At 36.5% G+C, this 21,094-nt stretch overlaps 1 protein-coding gene across 2 annotated transcripts in view; it reads left to right on the plus strand.

The window, feature by feature from the left end:
• Positions 1–21,094, plus strand: part of CPED1 (cadherin like and PC-esterase domain containing 1) — a 316,761-nt gene that overhangs the window by 57,682 nt on the left and 237,985 nt on the right. For both annotated transcript variants that reach the window (XM_081535345.1, XM_081535344.1), the window contains 2 exons: positions 8,882–8,988; positions 17,364–17,439. In XM_081535345.1, the coding sequence (XP_081391471.1) occupies positions 8,882–8,988; positions 17,364–17,439 (183 nt within the window). The remainder of the gene's footprint in view (positions 1–8,881; positions 8,989–17,363; positions 17,440–21,094) is intronic.

A 21,094-nucleotide genomic window follows, 5' to 3' on the forward strand; every position in this document is an offset into this window, starting at 1 on the left:
AGCAGTAAAAGTTTAAACACACAGGCACACACATCTAATCAGTTATACTTCAATAGAAGACTGCAAAAGTGGCATGAAAATCTTTATAAAAATAAAACGACTTTAAAAAAAACTTGTGGAAGGAAACTTCAGCAAGCCTTCTAGAGTAAACATTTCTCAGGTTTATTTCATATGAATAAACAGATCTATTTTTTTCATGCTCTTCTTAATGAAAAGTTTCTTTCGAGCAGGAGTCTTTTAACTTTTGCAAAAGTTTAAAATGTTGCCTTTTTGAGCTTGTGAGTAGATGAATAGAAGAATTTCAGGAGCTCAAAACTCTTCTCAGAAACAATCTCCAAACTTCTCTCTTAGGGCACAAAATGGATATATATTAGGATGGGAAAATTTTATCTCTAGTGTGGATTTAGAACATCAAGGGAGAGAATGGTTTATAATTTCTCTCTGGCGAAACACAAAAGTTTTCATCATCAGCTCTTTAAAGGATAAAAAGCCAGAGGCATTACAAGCAAATATCCATGACCAGACTCTTGGGGCAAGAAACTAGATTTAATTAGATTTTGAGACCATGTTATAGAATACATTGAAAATCTCAAGTTACAATATAATGATTTCTTTTAAAATAAATTCTGAAAATTGAAATATAAAATCCAATAAACATCTAGTGTTTACTGTAATCAGTGTTAGATACAACAACTTGAATGTTTGTTGTCCTTAAAGTAAAGCCATGAATTATGAGTGCTGTGTTACTGTTCTGTAGGTCCATCATATTAAGAATACAGTTAAGGGAACTGGTTAATGCAACTTGATTCAGGAACGGCTGTTTTATACTCAAACAATCTTGTGATAGAGTCAAACATAGAGCCCAATTTATTATCAACAAGTTGATAAATATTTGTAAATATAAACTATCTACTTATTCTGGTAAAGGAAGTATACAGAGACAGGAAAACTTTTTATGCGGCAAGAATCTTATTTACCATCTAAGCCACCCTGAGCAACTGAACATGTATAAGAATCTTAAGAAAAGGTTATAAAATTGGAACAGTGAATATATGAAATGTCCTCATGTTATGTTATAAAGGAATATATAATACATATTATATATATATATTACATAAGGAATATTATGTATCATTTAATAATTGTTATATCATAAAGGAATAGTATGTATTTTTAAATCATTGCTATATTATGAAGGAATATCATGTATTATTTTAAAATTAAGCATTTTTAGTATTTCACACTGAAATAAAACAGATTTTAGGGCATCATGCTTCTGTATCCTTAAGGAATATAACAATATCAATAGAATAAGTAAATGAGACTTGGTTTTAGTAGCTATGTATCTTAAAAGTTCCTAGACAAATTTATTTTCCAAGTCATATTTTATAAGTCTTTTCTGCTTCAATATAGTGTATGTGTTCACAGAAAAGTCTCTAATATAGTAAAGCACTTGAAATTTTGTATTAGTTTTCATAATTAATATTATAATTCTTTAAATGCAATGTTCTTCTTATGTACTTCTTCATTCTTACTAAGAACTAAAATGTATTTTTATGTCCTTTTTAAAAACTACTCTAATATTTTTCTTATTATTTATTCATTTTTAATTTTTACAAAATATTTTAATATTCTAGGATATGAATTTTAGTTATTAGTCTACTGATCACATTCGGTTGCTCATTCATTTACATGTTTAGCAAACAGGTAGCAAATACTTGTTAACTTCCAGCCACTGTTATAGATACTGAGAATACAGCAGTGAATAAAATAGACCCAGTTCAACCCTCATGAAGCTCACATTCAAATGGGGAGAGACAGACAATAAACAAATAGACAAGAAATATATAATATGTTGGATGGTGATAGATGTTATGGAGAAAAATAAAGCAGGAGCTGACTTGTCATTCCTTGAGAATAAACAGCTCTTATAGGAATGATGCTATCTCAGAGCTCTCTGTTGTTCTCTGGATTGAATTACTGATCCAGCAGACTTTATCAATGAGGAGGTCATTTGAGAGCTAGGAAAAACGATTGTCTGCTTTACATGGCAGCCTGCCTCTGAGAAACTGGAAATATTCTAAAGGCAGCCTCACTCCTTAGGGCAGATGCTTGATTAAAACAAAAATGAGAACAAAAACCTTCGAAACTAGCTCTTATTTTTATACTGAGACATTAGGTTGTTCCAGAGAACAACTTAGAGAAGGGTGAAAACTCAATCAGTGCCATATTATGTCTGAATTAATACATCTGAACCCTGATGTCTCCTTCTAAAATTGTCTGTGGAGTTTCATTGCTTCCAGAGTCAATGCTGTGGAGGCATGATAATGAACAATAGTGTTCCATAGTTGTGGGGAAGAATCCTGTAGATTTTTCATGTTTTGGTAATTTTGAGATGGAGAATGAACATCCACATCCTGTTTTACTAGAACCATGTCCTGTGACCTCTCTATTTAAGAGCTTGGCTAGCCTGATCTCAGAGCTAGCCCTGCTCTGGTTTCTTTGTGACAGAAAAGGGAAAGAAATTATTGCAACCATCAAAAAAATCTGAGAAGGTTCTAGAGATTTCTTTTCAAAAGTAGGTGGAAACTCAGTTAATATTTATCGTTCCCCAGTCCATTTGCAGTTGAGAGAGATCTCCTTTTATACATTAGTATTTCTGTTACTTCATTTATCAATGGTATCAGTAATAATATGTTAGGGTGCTACTGCTGGGTGAGGTTCTAGGAATACCTGAGTTATACTTGTTATGGTCTTTTTTTTTTTTTTCTCCACAATCCCAAATGAAGAATACCAATAGCTGAGAAAATACCAAAGCTAAATAGTTCCTCTTTGTTCCTTCTTTTGTAAAGTATATGTAATAATTGTTTCTACTCCAGTGTTGTTCGAAGTTCTGCATAAGTTAATACATATAAGGTGTCAAAAGCTGGGTGTCTTTCTTGCCTCCCAGTTTTTTTTTTTTTTGGAAGCAATAATGATGTAATGATCACAAACATGGTTTCTGGAGCTAGACTTCCTATATGCAAATTCTCTTCCCACCCTAAACTAGATGGTTGACCTTGGGTAAGTTATTTAACCTTTCTATGCTGAAAAAAGAAAAAAATATATATATACCTAGCAGGGTATTGTGTAGAATAAATTAATGAATGCAAATACTTGGACCAGTACCTGGTATACTACAAGTACTCAAGGACTATCTGCTGTTGATTCATTACCACCACTACTGCTATTCTTCCTTATTTATTGGTGTGACCTTGGCATATAGTTAGGCTGAGTCACATAAATGTCATCTTTCCCTGTGCCAGGAAAACCTAAGAAGCCATCGTCCAAACTGGCTTTGGATCTGCTTTGCCTGTTTTTTCCTCAATCCAAATCTTTTTTTTTTTAATTACTTTTTATTGGAGTATAGTTGCTTTACAATGTTGTGTTAGTTTCTGTGTACAGCAACAATTCACATCTGACTTCTCAGCTCTTAAACTAATGTCAACCTTCAGAGGGCAGAAGAAACACATCAAGTAAGACCAGAACCAAAAATGCTTGCCTCAGTGTCTAAAAAGAGCCTGTCTTGGGCCTGTCTTGGGCTTATAACTGTGGCAACAGCCCAAGACACAGTGAATGTGGAGAGAATCCAAAAAGAGTATGAACAAGAAAGAAATGAAGGCAGGTCCACCTAGGAGTGGGACCTGGCCCACTTAAACAATCCAACAGAAAAGACATATGGGAAAAAGATGGCTTTGAGGCAGTCTTGATTTTTTTTTTTCCTTCCAGGCTTCTTAGAGAAAGAAGACTCTAAAAGGCCACACTTAAGCACTTGCCAACTTTAGCATGAACACCCAAATGTCTTTGAAATTGAAGTGACCTTACTCAACCTTGTGGAAAAGCATGGCCAAAAATGGAAATCAAAGGGTATGTTCAGACATCCTTTAAAGTCCAACTGAGCAAACATCAACTTGCCTACAGTCATCTCAACAAAACCCATTTACTAATGAACAAGCCTAATTCATTAAAAGCTGGAACATCAACTTGCTGAAAGAACGATTCATGGAAAACTGACACACAGTGTTTTATACCAACCAGTTCTAAGGACTGTTCTCTACTGCTAAAGGCAAAAATCCCAGGCAGAGGTGGGACCAAGTGGGACCACTATTGTCAACTACAGAAACTGTGGGAAGCTGTCCTCAACTGTCAGTGGCTGCCTTGTGGGATATGAATCCAAAATTTCTAAGTTTTCAAGTGAAAGCTGAAATCTGGATTTTTATGTGACTTGTGCTGACATTTGCATTTTGGCAAGTGCTTAAAATCAAAACCAAAACAAACAGGGTGCAGGCCAAACACACCCCATATGCGGCTGGTACTCCCCCGTGCCTCTGCAGTCTCTGCTCTCCAAGCGAGCATTGTCCACTAAACACTCATACTTCTAGTCTTGTCGGGACACACATTTGTATCCAAGATGCTCCAAGGCTGACTTCTGCATGTGATTTACTTCACTACTGAGTGTGCTTTGCTCTCTGTCCAGTTTCTAGATTTCAGCATGGCTTTGGGGTATTTTTCTAAAACCAAGCTTGAATACATAGCCCCACTCATGAAACAAATAATGCCTTTTCTTTAAAAAAGGGCTGTGGGAGTCAGGGAGAGGAGTAGACTTGAAGAGAGTAAGAAATGAAGAGAAGGTGAACAGGTCTACTCTAACTAGAAAATTTAACTAGGAAATAGAGGTAGAGTAACAATAAAATAACAATAGGAATTTTGAGTGGAAACAATCAGCATTTTTTCAGATCATGGTGGCAAGAATTAGGCAAGAAGCGTATGAAGAGATCACTTAAAATTTTGAGTTACAGTTTCCTTCATTTTAAGAGGAAATGGATGTACTAAAAAGTGGCTTTCAAATATTAACTTTTATTTTAAAATATTAATTAAATATTTTTGAGGGACGAGGGGTGACGTTATGAATGTCAAGAAATTGTGTGATGCTTCATGAGTTAGCTTAAATTCCTTTTGATGTTTAGATCCCTTACAGATTGCTAAGGGCAGTGACTGTCTGCCCTTTAGTTTTGCTATTGACTTTCATATTTCTAGTACAGTGTTTGGCTCAGAGGAGGTTCTTAATAAATTGAATGCTTTGAATTATTTAAATGAGTCTCCAGTTTCAAACATTTATGACTTAAATATATATTTCTATCAACTCTAGAAATTGTGTGTATGCCTTGGGTAGTGAAGAGGGCATGCTTCAGACTTAGAGGAATACAAGACATACTCTGATTTTAACACCCAAACAGTGTAGTCCATCATATGAAATTCTCCCCTTTCTGCATATTCTTATCTTTTTAAAATATTTCAGTATCAGTTCAGTCACTCAGTCATGTCCGACTCTTTGCGACCCCATGAATCGCAGCACGCCAGGCCTCCCTGTCCATCACCAACTCCCGGAGTCTACCCAAACCCATGTCCATCGAGTCGGTAACGCCATCCAACCGTCTCATCCTCTGTCGTCCCCTTCTCCTCCTGCCCCCAATCCTTCCCAGCATTAGGGTCTTTTCCAATGAGTCAGCTCTTCACATGAGGTGGCCAAAGTATTGGAGTTTCAGCTTCAACATCAGTCCTTCCAGTGAACACCCAGGACTGATCTCCTTTAGGATGGACTGGTTGGATCTCCTTGCAGTCCAAGGGACTCTCAAGAGTTTTCTCCAACACCACAGTTCAAAAGCATCAATTCCTTGGCGCTCAGCTTTCTTCACCATCCAACTCTCACATCCATACATGACCGCTGGAAAAACCATAGCCTTGACTAGACAGACCTTTGTTGGCAAAGTAATGTCTCTGCTTTTAAATATGCTATCTAGGTTGGTCATAACCTTCCTTCCAAGGAGTAAGTGTCTTTTAATTTCATGGCTGCAATCACCATCTGCAGTGATTTTGGAGCCCAAAATATTTAGTTGTATGTATTATGACAGCAGGTTTCTTCTAGTGTTTTAGTTTCCTGGGCTAGAAGTAATAGCAAATGAAAACAGTCTCTGTGTTTTCCCTGTTGAATCATATTAAATGGTTTTGGCTGAAAATGCCAGATGCACATTTAAAATAAAGTATTGGGATCATCATAGAGTATTAGGTTTTGACTGTGGGAATCTATTTGTAGTTTCCTTCAAAGTGAGGATGCATGGGACAGGGGAGTCCCTTGACATCTGAGGCCTGATGGCTATTACTGGATGAGATTTCTTCCAGCTCCCCATCACCAGCATCATTTCTCCTTGGTCTGTTGAACTACTGTGCTATCTTCCAGCATCTTGAGATACATCAAGCAAGCAGAGAAGCTCTAGGAGGAAAGCTCAGATGTTAACTTGAGTTCAGTTGTCTGAATCCTTTGGGCAGAGAGGTTTCCCGTCCAGCAACAGGACAACTATAGACCAATAGCTCAGACCACACAGAATCTGTCAAATGGAAAAGGACTTGAGTAGTGAACAGTGAAATTTCATTCCTAATCATCATAGATCATTCTTCCTCATCAACCTTTTTTTCCCCCGTATGGCTCTTCTTTGAAAGCATTATGCTATCAAGTGAGAAATTCTAGGCCATTTTTAAAAGATGGCCTTGAATATTTCCTAGCTTTTTGAAGCTGCTAACAATGCAGAAAGTGACTTGTGAGGTCTGGCATAAATACTAACAAGTACTAAATGATGCTCGAAGGATCACTTATCTTAGGATTGATCAACAAAAGATGCCATGTGTACAGAAATTGCCTCATTTTCTCAACTGGATTTCCATCTAAAATGGAGAAATTTCCCAAGTAGTACCAATTCTTTTGAGTATTACTTAATGTTCTTTTTCTGGGTTTATTTCTTTTGAGATAGATATTTCTATATTGTCTCTGAAATAATGTGTTTACTACTCCTGTCATTAGCTACTTATTCATCCATTTATATAACAAATATTTCTAAGCATCAATTATATGCAGGGGTATGCTGACACAAATTTATGTAAATAGATCAAAAAGAATAAGGGAAAATAAACCCACCTAGCCACATAAATGTTAATTTTTAAAAGATTAAGCATTATGCAAGAATGTATTCTGCAGAGATTATTTTGGCAAGTAACTATGATTTACTGGCAAAGAACTTTGTTCTTGGTGAAATAGCTAAAATATCATTTGTTTTAGTCTATGTTATACTCTGTATTTTATTTTATTTATTTATTTATTTATTTATTTATTTATTTTTATAAATTTATTTATTTTAGTTGGGGGCCAATCACTTCACAACATTGCAATAGTTTTTGCCATACATTAACATGAATCTGCCATGGGTTTACATGTGTTCCCCCTCCTGGACCCCCCACCCACCTCCCTCCCCATCCCATCCTTCTGGATCATCCCATTGCCCCGGCCCTGAGCCCTTGTCTCATGCATCGAACATGGAATGGTGTTCTGTTTCACATATGATAATATACATGTTTCAATGCTATTCTCCCAGAACGTCCCACCCTCACCTTCTCCCTCAGAGTCCATAAAATTGTTCCATGCATCTGTGTCTCTTATTCTGTCTCGCATATAGGGTTATCGTTACCATCTTTCAAATTCCATATATATGCATTAGTATACTGTATTGTTGTTTTTCTTTCTGGCTTACTTCACTCTGTATAATGGGCTCCAGTTTCATCCATCTCAGTAGAACCGATTCAAATGTATTTTTTTTAATGGCTGAGTAATATTCCATTGTGTATATGTACCACAGCTTCCTTATCCATTCGTCTGCTGATGGACATCTAGGTTGCTTCCATGTCCTGGCTATTGTAAACAGTGCTGCGATGAACATTGGGGTACACGCGTCTCTTTCAATTCTGGTTTCCTCGGTGTATATGCCCAGCAGTGGGATTGCTGGGTCATATGGCAGTTCTATTCCCAGTTTTTTAAGGAATCTCCACACTGAAGTCAGCTTTGCTGACTATAACTAGAACACAAATTTGTTTTTGACAAAACCTGTCTTAAATTTTTCATTGAATTTTATTTTCTACTTAGCCCAACTTTTTCTTTGTAAAAAAAAAATAATAGCATCAAAGTATTTTTGAGGGCTTCCCTGGTGGCTCAGTGGTAAAGAATCTGCTTGCCAGTGCAGGAGACATAGGTTCAATCCCCCCTCTGGCAAGATTCCTCATGCTGCAGAGCAACTAAGCTCGTAAACCACAACTACTGAGCCTGTGCTCTAGAGCCTGGAAGCCACAACTGCTGAGCCCATGTGGTGCAACTACTGAAGCCCATGTGCTCCAGAGCCTGTGCTCCACAAGAGAAGTCACAGCAATGAGAAGTCTGCATGCTACAACTGGATAGTAGCCCCCACTTGCTGCAACTAGAGAAAAGCTGATGCAGCAATGAAGACCCAGCACAGCCAAAAATAAAATCAACAAATAAATATAATTATAAAAAAGTAGAATACAATCTTTAAAAAAAAAGGTGTTTTTTTATTTTTATTTTTAAGATCTATGAAAATTAATGGTAATACAGAGGCCCAGAACAAAATATTCGATGTTTTGGCTTCTTGTTATTTGATTTATAACTCCTTCATCTCTTAAAATACTTTATAATCTTCTTTCCTTCCAATTTCCAAGTGAGACTTTATAAATTTATAAAATTAGTGACTTGAAATATTCTAATTTTGTCTTTTAGAGGAATTTCTTGATATAACTTCAGATCATTGAATTTTCCCTAAGATACAATATGAAAGTGTAAGTTCTGCTTAATTAGAAACTTTGAATTTTAGTTACTTTGAATATTGTCTTTTAAGTATATTCAGAATCATTGCTACTTGTGTTTACATTCTTTAATCTGAAGATGTACATGGTGCCTTTACAAATCTGATAAAGTGTTTGTTTTTTCATACTCTTTTGCTATTAGGTGATTTGGACTCTTGGGATCTGCTTATTTGCCTGTCTTCTAGGACAGCTGGTGGAAAACCCTGCATATCAAAGGAAGACATGTGCCAGTTAAATTTACATCAAAAGGTAAACATTCTTTTTCAAAAAGTGAACAGATTTTATCAGACTTATAGGTATTTTTTTGAGTTTCCTATGACCATATTTACTTATTTTAAATTTAATGTTTTTCCTTTTTATTATTTATCACAGGATAATTGCTTTACAGTGTTGTATTAAAATTTCTGCTGTACAGCAAAGTGAGTCAGCTATATATATATATTTCCCTTCTTTTTTTGATTCCCTTCCCATTTAGGTCACCACAGAGCATTGCATAGAGTTCCCTGTGCTGTTTAGTAGTTATCTGTTTTATACACAGTAGTATATTTATGTCACTCCCAACTCATCCCATTCTCCCTTTCCCCCTTGATATCCATACTTTTGTTCTCCACATCTGTGTCTCTGTTTCTGCTTGGCAAATGCATTCATCTGTACAATTTTCCTAGATTCCACATATGTGTGTTAATATCCAATATTTGTTTTTCTCTTTCTGATCTAGTTCAGTGTGTATGACAGTCTTTAGGTCCATCCATGTCTCTACAAATGACACAATTTCATTCATTTTTAATGGCTGAGTAATATTCCATTGCATATATGTACCACATCATTATCCATTGCTCTGCTGATGGACATTTAGGTTGTTTCCATGTTCTGGCTATTGTAAATAGTGCTGTAATATACCTATGGTTTTTAACACCAGTATTTCCTGGTCCATAATGTTGAAAAAAAATGTCTTAAAAAATTGAAGCTATTGCATCTTTGAAGAAAGTTTCAATGGCCATTCCTTCTACAGTTCACCATAAAACTTTCACCATTTTTGGGCTTCCCAGGTGGTACTAGTAGTACTGCCTTCCAGTGCAGGAGATATAAGAGACGTGGGTTTGATCCCTGGGTCAAGAAGATTCCCTGGAGGACAGCATGACAACTCACTGCAGTAGTCTTGTCTGGAAACTCCCCTAGACAGTGGAGCCTGACGGGCTACAGTCCATGGGGTTGCAAAGAGTCAGATACGGCTGAAGCGACTTAGGACACATGCATGCCTTCAACTTCAACTCCTACCAATCAATATCCAGTGTTACCCAGTAGGATGCAAGACTTGGCCTAAGAAATAAATAGCCTATGGATTCTTGCTTACCCTGGTCACTTGTTTATCCAAGTAATAAAGATTTTATTTACTAATTCCTTCCTTATTTTGACGTTTTCAAACTTAAGTTGAATTACAAAAAAATTTATAGTTTTTAAATTAACTTTTAAAGTTGACAACCAATATTTACTACTGTGTATAAACTTTTATAAATGCTTTCAGAAAAACTAACAAAAGGCTTACAATGTGCTAGTCACTGTGCTGGAAAATTTACATATTTGTGATACCTTTAACAAATCTATGAGAAAAATGTCCAAACCAATAGTTGTTTTCCAGTAGTAAAAGAGTACTGAAGTAGCTCCCCCAATCATTTGGTATTTCTGCAATTAACAGTGGTGATCACTCTTCCCTCCTCCCTTGGAGGAGCACATTCTCTTGCTTTTTCTTGTACATCTTTGCATCTTTGGCTGTCCTTTCTGAGTTCTTCAGAGCCACCTTTCCTCTGTCCATTCTTTAAATGCCTCTGTTCCCCAACACCACCCCTAAAGTTTTAACTATCATTTGTAATTGATGACTCTCAAATCTACATCTGAAGTTCCAAGCATTTTCCCAGGCTTCAGGCTTTCCTGTGTAACTACTCTCTGAACATCTCCACTTAAATGTCGCACAAACACCTCAGATTCAACGAAGAGTAAATGGATTCATTGTTGTCTCTAGTAAATTCACTTCTGTGCTGGCATTTAGAAGCTCTGCAGAACTGCTGCTGGTCATAAGTGTGGTTAACCACTCTGTCACTTCCTAAGATAGAAATTAGCCTTCACCTTTGAAACCTTTTTCTCCCATGTCATCTGCATTCTGTCAATCACGAATACTAAGGAATTTAACTTCTAAATAGTTCTCAAATATCTACCTCCTTTCCATACTTACTACCTTTATTCTGATCAGACAGTCACCTTGTGTAACCAGGACGGTTGCCAAAATCTCTTCACTGATTTTTCCAAAGCAAAAATGTTTTGCCCTTGAAATCCATACTGCTCACAGTTATCAGAGTGAAAAATACAAATTGCTGACTTAAGCTGATTACTCCTGTCATTAAAATCTTGCACAGCTTCCCATTTTAGCTACAGGATAAAGTTGACAACATTTGCTGTGTATATCAGTCAGCCCCCAGCAGGAAACAAATGCCACACTCAAGAATTTAACTGAAGAAAAACTAATGAAAGAGCTATTTACAGAGCTTTTGGCAGGAAAAGAGAAACAAAAAGATTTAGAGGCACTCACCGATCAGCTACATCATAAGATTTTTCCACCCTTGATCTGAAGAAGGGTGTGTAGAAGAAATGATATAGCAGAACCTAGTAAGAGCCAGAGACAAGAAAGGAAGATTGGTGGGAAGGGGCTATATATGTCCAAGAATGTAACCATCACCAAATCATAGCCCTACAGAGGGAAGCCAGAAATATAAGTAAATATTCACCCTCTCTGCTCTCCCACCTTGCAGTCTCTTGCCACAGCCTCCTATTGAGTACAATTCTAAGTGCTTACTATATTTGTTTATACCCATTCTTTATATATGAAGAGACCAAAGCACAGAGAGGTTAAGTAAACTGCTTAAATCTTTCTTACTAATAAATGAAACACCTAGGATTCAAACTCTGGCAGTCTTACTTTAAATTCTGTGTTCTTAACCATATAACTGTAGAACCTGTCTAGATACATATTTAACCACTGTATTTAAACCCTAGTCTAATGAATATTCTTAAAGAACACATACATTCTAAATGACACATGTTAGATAACTGTCACTTTGGAGCACGAATAATTTGAAGTTTTATGAATCATGATTTATTTATGTAAACATAAATATTCAAAACAGAAATTGCTTCAGATTTGTTGGGTATGTGTTAACGATTGTCAGTGACCTTAGAAGGAAGGTCACTGGCTCATGTTAGAATTACTCACCACTTTAGAGCTTTGGAATTTAAGTGCTTAATGAAAATGATCTTAAGATCTGTTATAGGTGATGAATGACCAGGAGTTTCTCTAGCCAGGAAGAGACTAAAAGGAACTTAAAACTGTATTGGTGGTTCATGTGATACTAAAAGTGAAGCGAGGTCCACTCTTTGGAATAACACTAAGTAAATGGGGCTCTGTCACACCTCTGGCATGTCGTAGGGTTTTAAGAGCAGGGAGACTCATTTCTAACTCTGAATGTTTGCAGAGTTAGCAGTCCTTGAATCTGGTATTCTGTGTTTAGTCCTTGGAGCACTGAGAACTATTGCAAAGCCTCTTATTTTAAAGCTTGTTAAGACATTTTCAGGTAAATATGATGGAGTGATAATTGCATGTGAGAGACGTGGATGATAATACGACTTTTTTTCTTTAATTAGCTAGCTCCCTTCTTGCCATTAATTCTCTTCCTTGCGGATAATACCAAACAGCTTTCAGAGAAGGTCTGATTTTTGATAAAAGATGTGAACATCTATGCAGATCTAATGAAGAAAAAGAACAGTTTCCTAAGATACAATGTGACATGTGTTTCACTCTCAATGATCATGAGAAACCAGAAGAAAAATTTTCCCTGGGTGCCTTCTTACACTTTATGTAAATAGCCCAAATTCAAATGTCTGCTTTCCTTATGAGTTAATGGTATTACTGTGGCTTTAGTTTTTTTTTTTTAATAAACCTTTTCTGAATGTTTATAATTAATATTCCACTGTTGCTCTTATTAATGAAATATATCTCAAAATAAGAATGATCTTTTACTTTTGCTTCTGACAGTATGTAATGGAAACAATTTAAATGGCAGATTACCACAGGTTAGGTTTGTAGAAGGTACATTGGGATTGAAATATTTTTAAATGCACATTTCCTTTCTCTCAGTTTGATCTCAGAAATATTCTATGGCTCAAATGTTCTTATCATTTGTTTCATATATATTCAAATCCTTTCAAAGATACAGAAGCCAAGGAAAACAGCAGTCTCTACAAAATGCACCCACACACATATACACATGTGTACATAAATCATTCAAACCCAATACAAGATCAGTATGTATTAGAAGTGACTCTTCGGTTGTTAGTGATGCGTCCATGTAGGTTCATCAGTTGTAACCTCTCTCTGGGGGAGATGTTGATGATGGGGGAGGCTGTGTGTGGGTGGGGGGAATGGGCATATGGGTAATCTCTGTACCTTCTCTTCAGTGTTGCCTTGCCCTTAAAATTGCCCAAGCCAAAATAAATTCGATTGAAAATAATTATTGCAGTATTAAGCCAGAGAAGCTCATTGTATACAAGTCAGCTAATCCCAGTGAAAACTTCTCTGATTATGTCCCACTTGATAATGAAGCAAATCTTATATATTTTATGATGTATGTAAAAATAAGAATAAAAAGCACTAGGATATGGAAGAACATTATTAGGTTTAACTAATACAAAGTGAAAATATGTGTAATACAGGTGATTTACCACAGCTGTTAAGACCCATAGTGTCGTGTGTGTTTGCTTCTTTGTGTTTATTTAGTTTAACTGCTCAGTTTGGGGCTCATTTCCAGAGTAGAATGGAGATGATACTTCTAGTGTCACGTGTCGCCTGGGTCATGTCATCTGCTTCGACTCTATTAATTCCAAAGATGTGCTTTGGAACAAAGAGCAGGGAAAGCATGTCGTTGGGTGTGGGATGCAAAAGTGAGAGCAGTTGCTTCCTTTGGCTTGGCTCTGGCTTTCGGAAGCAAGTGCTTTGTTGACCCTCAGTCAATTCATCATCCTGACACAAAGTCTCAGGTGAAAAACCATCTCTCTGATCCTGCTCGTGCTCAGTCACTCAGATGTGTCCAACTCTCTGCCACCGCATAGACTGTAGCCCACCAGGCCCCTCTGTCCATGAGATTTTTCAGGCAAGCATACTGGAGTGGGTTGTCATTTCCTTCTCCAGGGGATCTTCCCGACCCAGGGATCAAACCCGGGTCTCCTGCATCTCCTGCATTGGCAGGAGCATCTCTCTGATAAGACACAGCAACTACCCTTTGTTTCTGAAATCTGTGTAAGCTGTACTCTGTCTTTGCAGCATCTACACACATTCTTCTGGCCCACTAGTCCAGTTCCTGTAATTTGTTTCACCAGGGCTCTGCAATTCCTCTCCATTTGTAGAAGTCAGGATGGCATAACAAGGATGTTGTAAGCACCTGCAACAGTAGCACATTTTCTCTGAGCCCTTCAAGAAGTGGGTGGAGGTTTTAAATAGGACCTGTGTCTGTACACAGCCTTTCCTGCTACTTACCTAATGCTGCTTCTCTTTCTTGGCCCTTCTGTCATTACAGATTCTATTTAGTCAGTAGCAACTGAGTGATTTTTTTTTTTCCTTAAATGGAGGAAAATGGTTCAAGTATATGGGCTTTTAAACCTCTTCACAATCGAATTTAGAAATGTGTTTTGTGTGGTAACAGTAATAGCATAAAACCACTAAACCTCTGTGGTAGATTCCCCAGACCTTTGCAATGCTCTGTCCCTTCCCTCCAGCCTCTCTTAGGAATTCTGAATTGAAAAACCCTTCTTCTTTTCCAAAATTTAGACTCTAAAATTGATCACTTTTGAATTTGAGAAAGGTAGACATCCTAAAATCTAAAGTGTACTATCCACTTTTCTCAATTCCTGTATTCCCAACAAAGGGTTCTTCTGAAGCCTGAGCTTTAGTACAGTATAGATGTGGTACACACATACAATGGAATATTAGTTAGCCATTAAAAAGGTTGAAATAATGCTATTTGCAGCAATATGGATGGTGGACCTGGAGATGATCATACTAAGTGAAGCAGTCAGACAAAGACAAGTATCATATGACATCAATTATATGCAAAAAAAAATTTTTTTTTAAAGATACAAATAAACTCATCTGTAAAACAGAAACAAATTCACAGACTTAGAGGTTGAATTATGGTGACCAGAGAGGAAGGATTGGGAGGGGAGGGATTGTCCAGGAGTTTGGGGGATTGACATGTACATACATGCTAAGTCACTTCAGTTGTGTCCAACTCTTTGCGTCCCTTGGACTGTAGCCTGCCAGGCTCCTCTGTCCATGGGATTCTCCTGGCAGGAATACTGGAGTGGGTTGCCATTTCCTTCTCCAGGAGATCTTCCCGACCCAGGGATTGAAACCACATCTCTTATGTCTCCTGCATTGGCAGGCGAGCTCTTTACCGCTAGTACCACCTGGGAAACCCCATGTATATACATCTATGTTTAAAACAAATAACCAATATCTGTTTAAAATAGATAACCAAGGACCTACTGTATAGCACAGGGAACTCTGCTCAATATTCTGTAATAACCCAAATGGGAAAAAATTTAAGGAAGAATTAAAAATAAAGTAAAATATCATTCATAACACAGAACCTTGCAAATGTAGAGATTCAGTAACTGGATTGAGTCATACTAGTTACTTATCTTTTGCATGCACGTACTAAGTTGCTTCAATCGTGTCTGACCCTATCGAATGTAGCCTGGCAAGCTTGCTGTCCATGGGATTCTTCAGGCAAGAATACTGGAGTGTGTGCCATTTCCTCCTCCAGGAAATCTTCCCAACCCAGGGATCGAATTTGCATCTCATGTCTCCTGCATTAGCAGGCGGGTTCTTTACCACTAGCATCACCTGGGAAGACCTGTCTTTTGCATAGACTAAGTGAATATACATGAGTTAAATATATTATTTTTATGTACACTCAGAAATTAAAATGAGACTATATTAGAAATGATTTCATTAGGAGAAATTAATTTTTGTTTTTTTAAAGAAGAGATTTTCTGCATTAAAAGTTAGGAATAAAAAGCACTCAATCCTTGAAAATAAAACCAAAAACAGAGCATTAAAAAATTTATGCCTGACCTGAACTGAAGTTGACAGTTTGCTGAATAAATGGATAGAGTTAACAAGACTGCAAGGATTAGAAAACTTTTAATCGATGAACTGTTTCAAAGCACTTTAAATGAATCATTTTTTAAAAACTACAACTTGTGGTTGAATTGTTGAATTGATCAAAGCTGAGAGCAGAAGTGGTATTTAGAGACCCAAAGCTCTATTTTTCAAATGGAGAAATTGAAAAAGAGAAGTAAGGTGATATGCTCAAGGTTCTGACTGTGTTACCCACCAGAAATGGGACTAAAACCCATGTTTTTGATTCTCTTTTCTCCATCTGCACCTGAATTCTTTTTATCCAGTCAGGTCAGCAGATTGAAAGAAACTCTTGATACAGTACATTTTTAGGATGGGCTGAATTAATTTGAAAGTAATCAATAGTTGGTCAAAAATGAATCTGATTTTCAAGCTAATTTATACTGAATCTTTCTGTTGGTTTTAATGAAGTGTTACCATATTTGGCGTTCTTTGGGGGATTCAGTTGAGAATAGCTAGTTAATCTGTAAATTCCAAAGAGAAGAATTGTTTGTTTGTATTTTTTCTTTATAAATTAAAATATGTGTTTGAATTTATGACTACATTTATAAAGCTTCCCAAGAGCAAGTTTTTGTTAAAATAGAGTTTTGTGATGACTGGATTTTATACTTGAAGCAATAAATACCCTTCAGTATGATGTGAAAAGTGGTGCAATGGTCAAGAATCTGCCGGCAGTACAGGAGACATGGGTTCCATCCGTGGGTCAGGAAGATCCCCTGGAGAAGAAAATGGCAACCAGCTCCAGTATTCTTGCCTGGGAAATCCCATGGACGAGGAGCCACCAGTTCATGGGGTCGCAAAGAGTAGGACGCAAGTGAGCACAGACGTAGCATGAAATGAAAAGGTCTTCCTAGGTAGTGCTAGTGGTGAGCAACCCATCTACTAATGCAGGAGACATAAGAGATGTGGGTTTGATCCCTGGGGTGGGAAGATTTCCCTGTAGGAGGGCATAGCAACCCACTCCAGTATTCTTGTCTGGAGAATCCCTTGGACAGAGGAGCTTGGTGGGCTACAGTCCATGGGGTTGCAAAGAGTCGGACATGACTAAGCAACTTAGCATGAGTGAAAACTATAAATGCCAACAGGTTAAGCATTAGCACTAGATGTCTGTGATTCAACATCATGACTTTGAAGTATGTCTGTGTTTTAAAAAATGTTCCCAAATATTTTGAAAATTCCTAAGGGCAATTTTTATCTTTTATTATCAAATAAACCACTCTATTATTTTGCACTGGAGTGTTGACTTACAGAGATTTGAAGATAGGGAGTGAACAGTGTAGACAATACTTCATACCTGTACCCTGTGGGCTGTTTGTGTTTTCTTTGCTCTAGTGTTTACGAATGCTTAACTCATTAGAACTTTTCCCCTTCCTTTCAGGTAAACGTATTACCAGAAATACAGCATCAGCTTTGCAGAAAGGAAGGATTATGTCAACTCATTAAAAGATTTCCAGGTAATCTTTCATTTGTTTCCTTATGCATAAATCTGTGAGATATATAGGCTTCCTCAGCAGACAGCAACTAAGGAGCCCTCAGATCAGCATACTAAGCTCCTTTGTTCATCAATTTCACCTTCACAAATCTTCTAGAATTCACAAAGTTTGGCCAAAGAGAAAGACCTTGATAATAAGAAATAACACAAAACATTGAAATTCTTTCTCTTAGTTTTGTCTTCCAAATTTCTAAGTGAATATTCTTTTTCTTCCTGTGTATTTGTCTTCAAAATAATTGTTGCTTCATTTTAAAAGCAATTATTATAGTACTTCTTAATTATATAAACCTTGAGGTTTTTTAAAAATATATTTCTTTAAGTGATTCCAATCTTAACAAATTTCTCTCTGCTTCCTGGAGGTCTCTCAATTGGTCTCGACAACTTTAGAAATTTGGGACAAAAATTACCATCTCGCCTCCTCGTAGAGTCCCAGAGTGGAAAGAAAACATCAGATTCCATATGAGTCTTCATTGATGTAGTTGTAGCCTACTTGAAAACTCATCAATGAAAGAGTTCCTCAGATTTCTAGTTTAAAACACACTTAATGTTTGTCCCTAGAAAGTATTACACTATGTCATTAAAATTTAAATCCACATAGTTTTAATAATGTTTTTAAAATTAATTTGTGTCTGAGTTGAATCAGAAAACTGGTATCTTAACCCATCAGCTTTTCCATGGGGTTTCTGCTTCTACAGCAAACATGAACCACGTTGATATGTCCCACTATAAAGAATATGGTCTTCTATTGTCATTTGCCAAAGATTAAAATAGTCACAAATTAACACTTAAACTTTCAATTTAAGGTACTTGTTTAAAATAAATAATTGATATATAAACTTGGTTATACAGGTATCATTTTATATGACACTTGTAACTGACTCCATGATCTCTTTGTTTTGTTTTTGTAAACTTTAGTGGATATTATTTTATAAAAAAATGTTTTTGTGAGATGCAAGTAAACTGATTATTCCCATCAGTACATTATTAATACCTATATAGAAATCCTTTAATTAAGTCAATTTTTAAAACATTTGTTTACATTTTGAACAGAACCTACATACTTTTAAAGTATGTTTTTCTTTGTTGCTATTTGCATTTCAAAGTGACTGATAAGCACTGGAGTTAGCAGAATAGAAGCATGTTAATGAAAGCCTGTTTGTAGCCAGATATGAATTACCAGTTTCAAAAAAATTCCCAAAATAACTCTCACCTAAGTTTACATTTTGCTTCCGTAAGATTAAAAAGTTTTTAGTCTACTTTGTTTTAAACATTTCTTATTCTCAAGATCATCTATAAGTTCTAGACATATGTAGTCCTTTCCTCACTCTGTCTAGTTTGTAATTTTCTATATATCTCTGTAACTAACAAGGTAATTTCATGGAATATACAGACTTTTTAATGGAATTATTTCTCCTGTAATGTTATCTTTCTATAGCTGAAGATAATTTTCTTAGATGTGTAGCTTTAAAGGAATAGGTCTACAGCACTGTTTTTTGATATAAGCTTTATAAACAATAGCTTATGTTGGAGACAATGGCTATGAATATACAGTATACAATATAACATCAATATTAATAAGATTAAAAAATACATTATTTGTTGTGAATACTGAATATTTAATATTGGATACAGATCAGATAGCATCATGCCTGTTCCTAAAAATATTTTTAAAAGTAGGTACTATTAAAAAGATGGTAAAACTAAACATAATACTATATACTTTAGTCATTTTATTTAGAACCAAAGTGATCTATGCCATTTTGAGACAGACAAAACACAGATTTTGAAACCAGAGATTTTTAGCTCTGCCAACTATAAGGTGTGTGAGTTAAATTTGAGTTGTTGTTGGTTTTTTTTTAAGCTGTAAAGTGAGGATAGTGAGACTCATTTCACAGATTTAATTAAAAAAAATAAAGTATACAGGTATGTCTATGAAAGTGAAAGTCGCTCAGTCGTGTCTGACTCTTTGCGACCCCATGGACTATACAGTCTATGGAATTATGTGCATGTAATTTTATTTGACAACCAATACGTATTTATATACATACTATTAATGTACTAACACGTAGTGCTCCAAAATGGTAACTGGGTCATCCTAGATGTGAAAAGTCCAACAACAGGCCTTTCAATATTTTTTCTCTTTATGTGATTGATTATCACTACAATTGTATGTTTCTGCTGAACCTGTGAAGAGTCAGAATTCACCTTCTTCCAAGTTCACAAGTCTGCCTGCCAGTTTCATGGGAGCTGGCAGAAGACAGGAGACTCCTGGGTCAGAGACAAATGACTTTATTATTTATAGCAAGAGAGGCAGACAGATTATCAGCATTTGCAGTGGTTCAGTGAATCCCAGCTCCCACAGGGCAAGTGAAGAGGGCTAGGTGGTGACACTTGTATACTAAGTGGTTTGCATTTCAAGAGCAGAGATCCCAGCTTAGAGAGTTTGAATGTTCATAAGGTCTGTGAGTGTGCCTGCCCTTTGCCCCAGAAAGAGCCATTATTTTTGTTATACTGGGCAAAAGCTTCTCTTTGCTCTGGAGAGAGACACCATCTGTATCTTTCAAGGCTATCTGCTGCATAAATACCTTTGAAAAGATAGTTCAGAACAGATTCTTAGTGCTTCTGTTTGCAAATGATGCAAAAATGTGAAAAATACATGAAGAAGTATCTCATAACAATTTCAGAAAAGAATACCTGACAGGTTCGAGTTCTGAAGCTTAATCAATGTATAATTTGGAGCAAGATTTGAAGCCTGGTTGCACTTCAGTTTTTTTTTTTTTTTAATCTATAAAAATAAGACATTTGGCCATTATTAATAACTCTGAGATTCCATGATTCCTCCGTGCCTTTTTCCCATACAGATATGCTGTGCCAGGCTTTATCTTGAGCAGTAGGTACCAACACGGATGCTACAAAGGCGGGGATGATCATCCTGATGAATCTGAATGGGACCTTGCAAGTGTGGCAGGACAGAGTCTGAGCCAGATGTAGGGGAGAGTTTAAAGACTGCCTGTAAGACTAACACAGTCTGCTCTGTGTCCCAGCTGCATAGAGTGTACCTGCTATTAGACTTGTGACTCACGTGGAAAGGAACAAATCCATGAAATTTTTACTGGCTAGCCCAAAGGTTTATTTTTATCTTGCCATTTAATGTGTTTGTGTTTGAAGACAAATGCTTCATAATTTTTCATTGGCCCAAATTTTTTACTAATGACTTTTGTTGCTTTTTATTGCGCATGCGTGCATGCATGCTCAGTCGTGTCTGACTCTTTGTGACCCCATGGATTGTAGACTTCCAGACTCCTCTGTCCATGGAATTTTCCAGACAAGAACGCTGGAGTGGGCTGCCATTTCCTACTCTAAGGAATCTTCCCAACCCAGGGATCAAACCCATGTCTCCTGCATCTCCTACATTGACAGGTGGATTCTTTACCACTGCACACCACCTGGGAAATTGCTTTTTATTAAGTTTTATTTTTCTGATAAAAAGATTTTTTTTTCTATATTTGAAATATCAGTACAAAACAAAACACCAGGGAAACTGTTTTATCTGAGTTGTCAGTTGTTGTTTTTGTTCTCTTTTATGCCATCCAAGAAGCCTTGGTTAGTAATGTGCC

This window comes from Giraffa tippelskirchi, chromosome 10 (genome assembly GCF_054371585.1).
Source record: "Giraffa tippelskirchi isolate mGirTip1 chromosome 10, T2T-mGirTip1v1.2.pri, whole genome shotgun sequence".
NCBI lineage: Eukaryota > Metazoa > Chordata > Mammalia > Artiodactyla > Giraffidae > Giraffa > Giraffa tippelskirchi.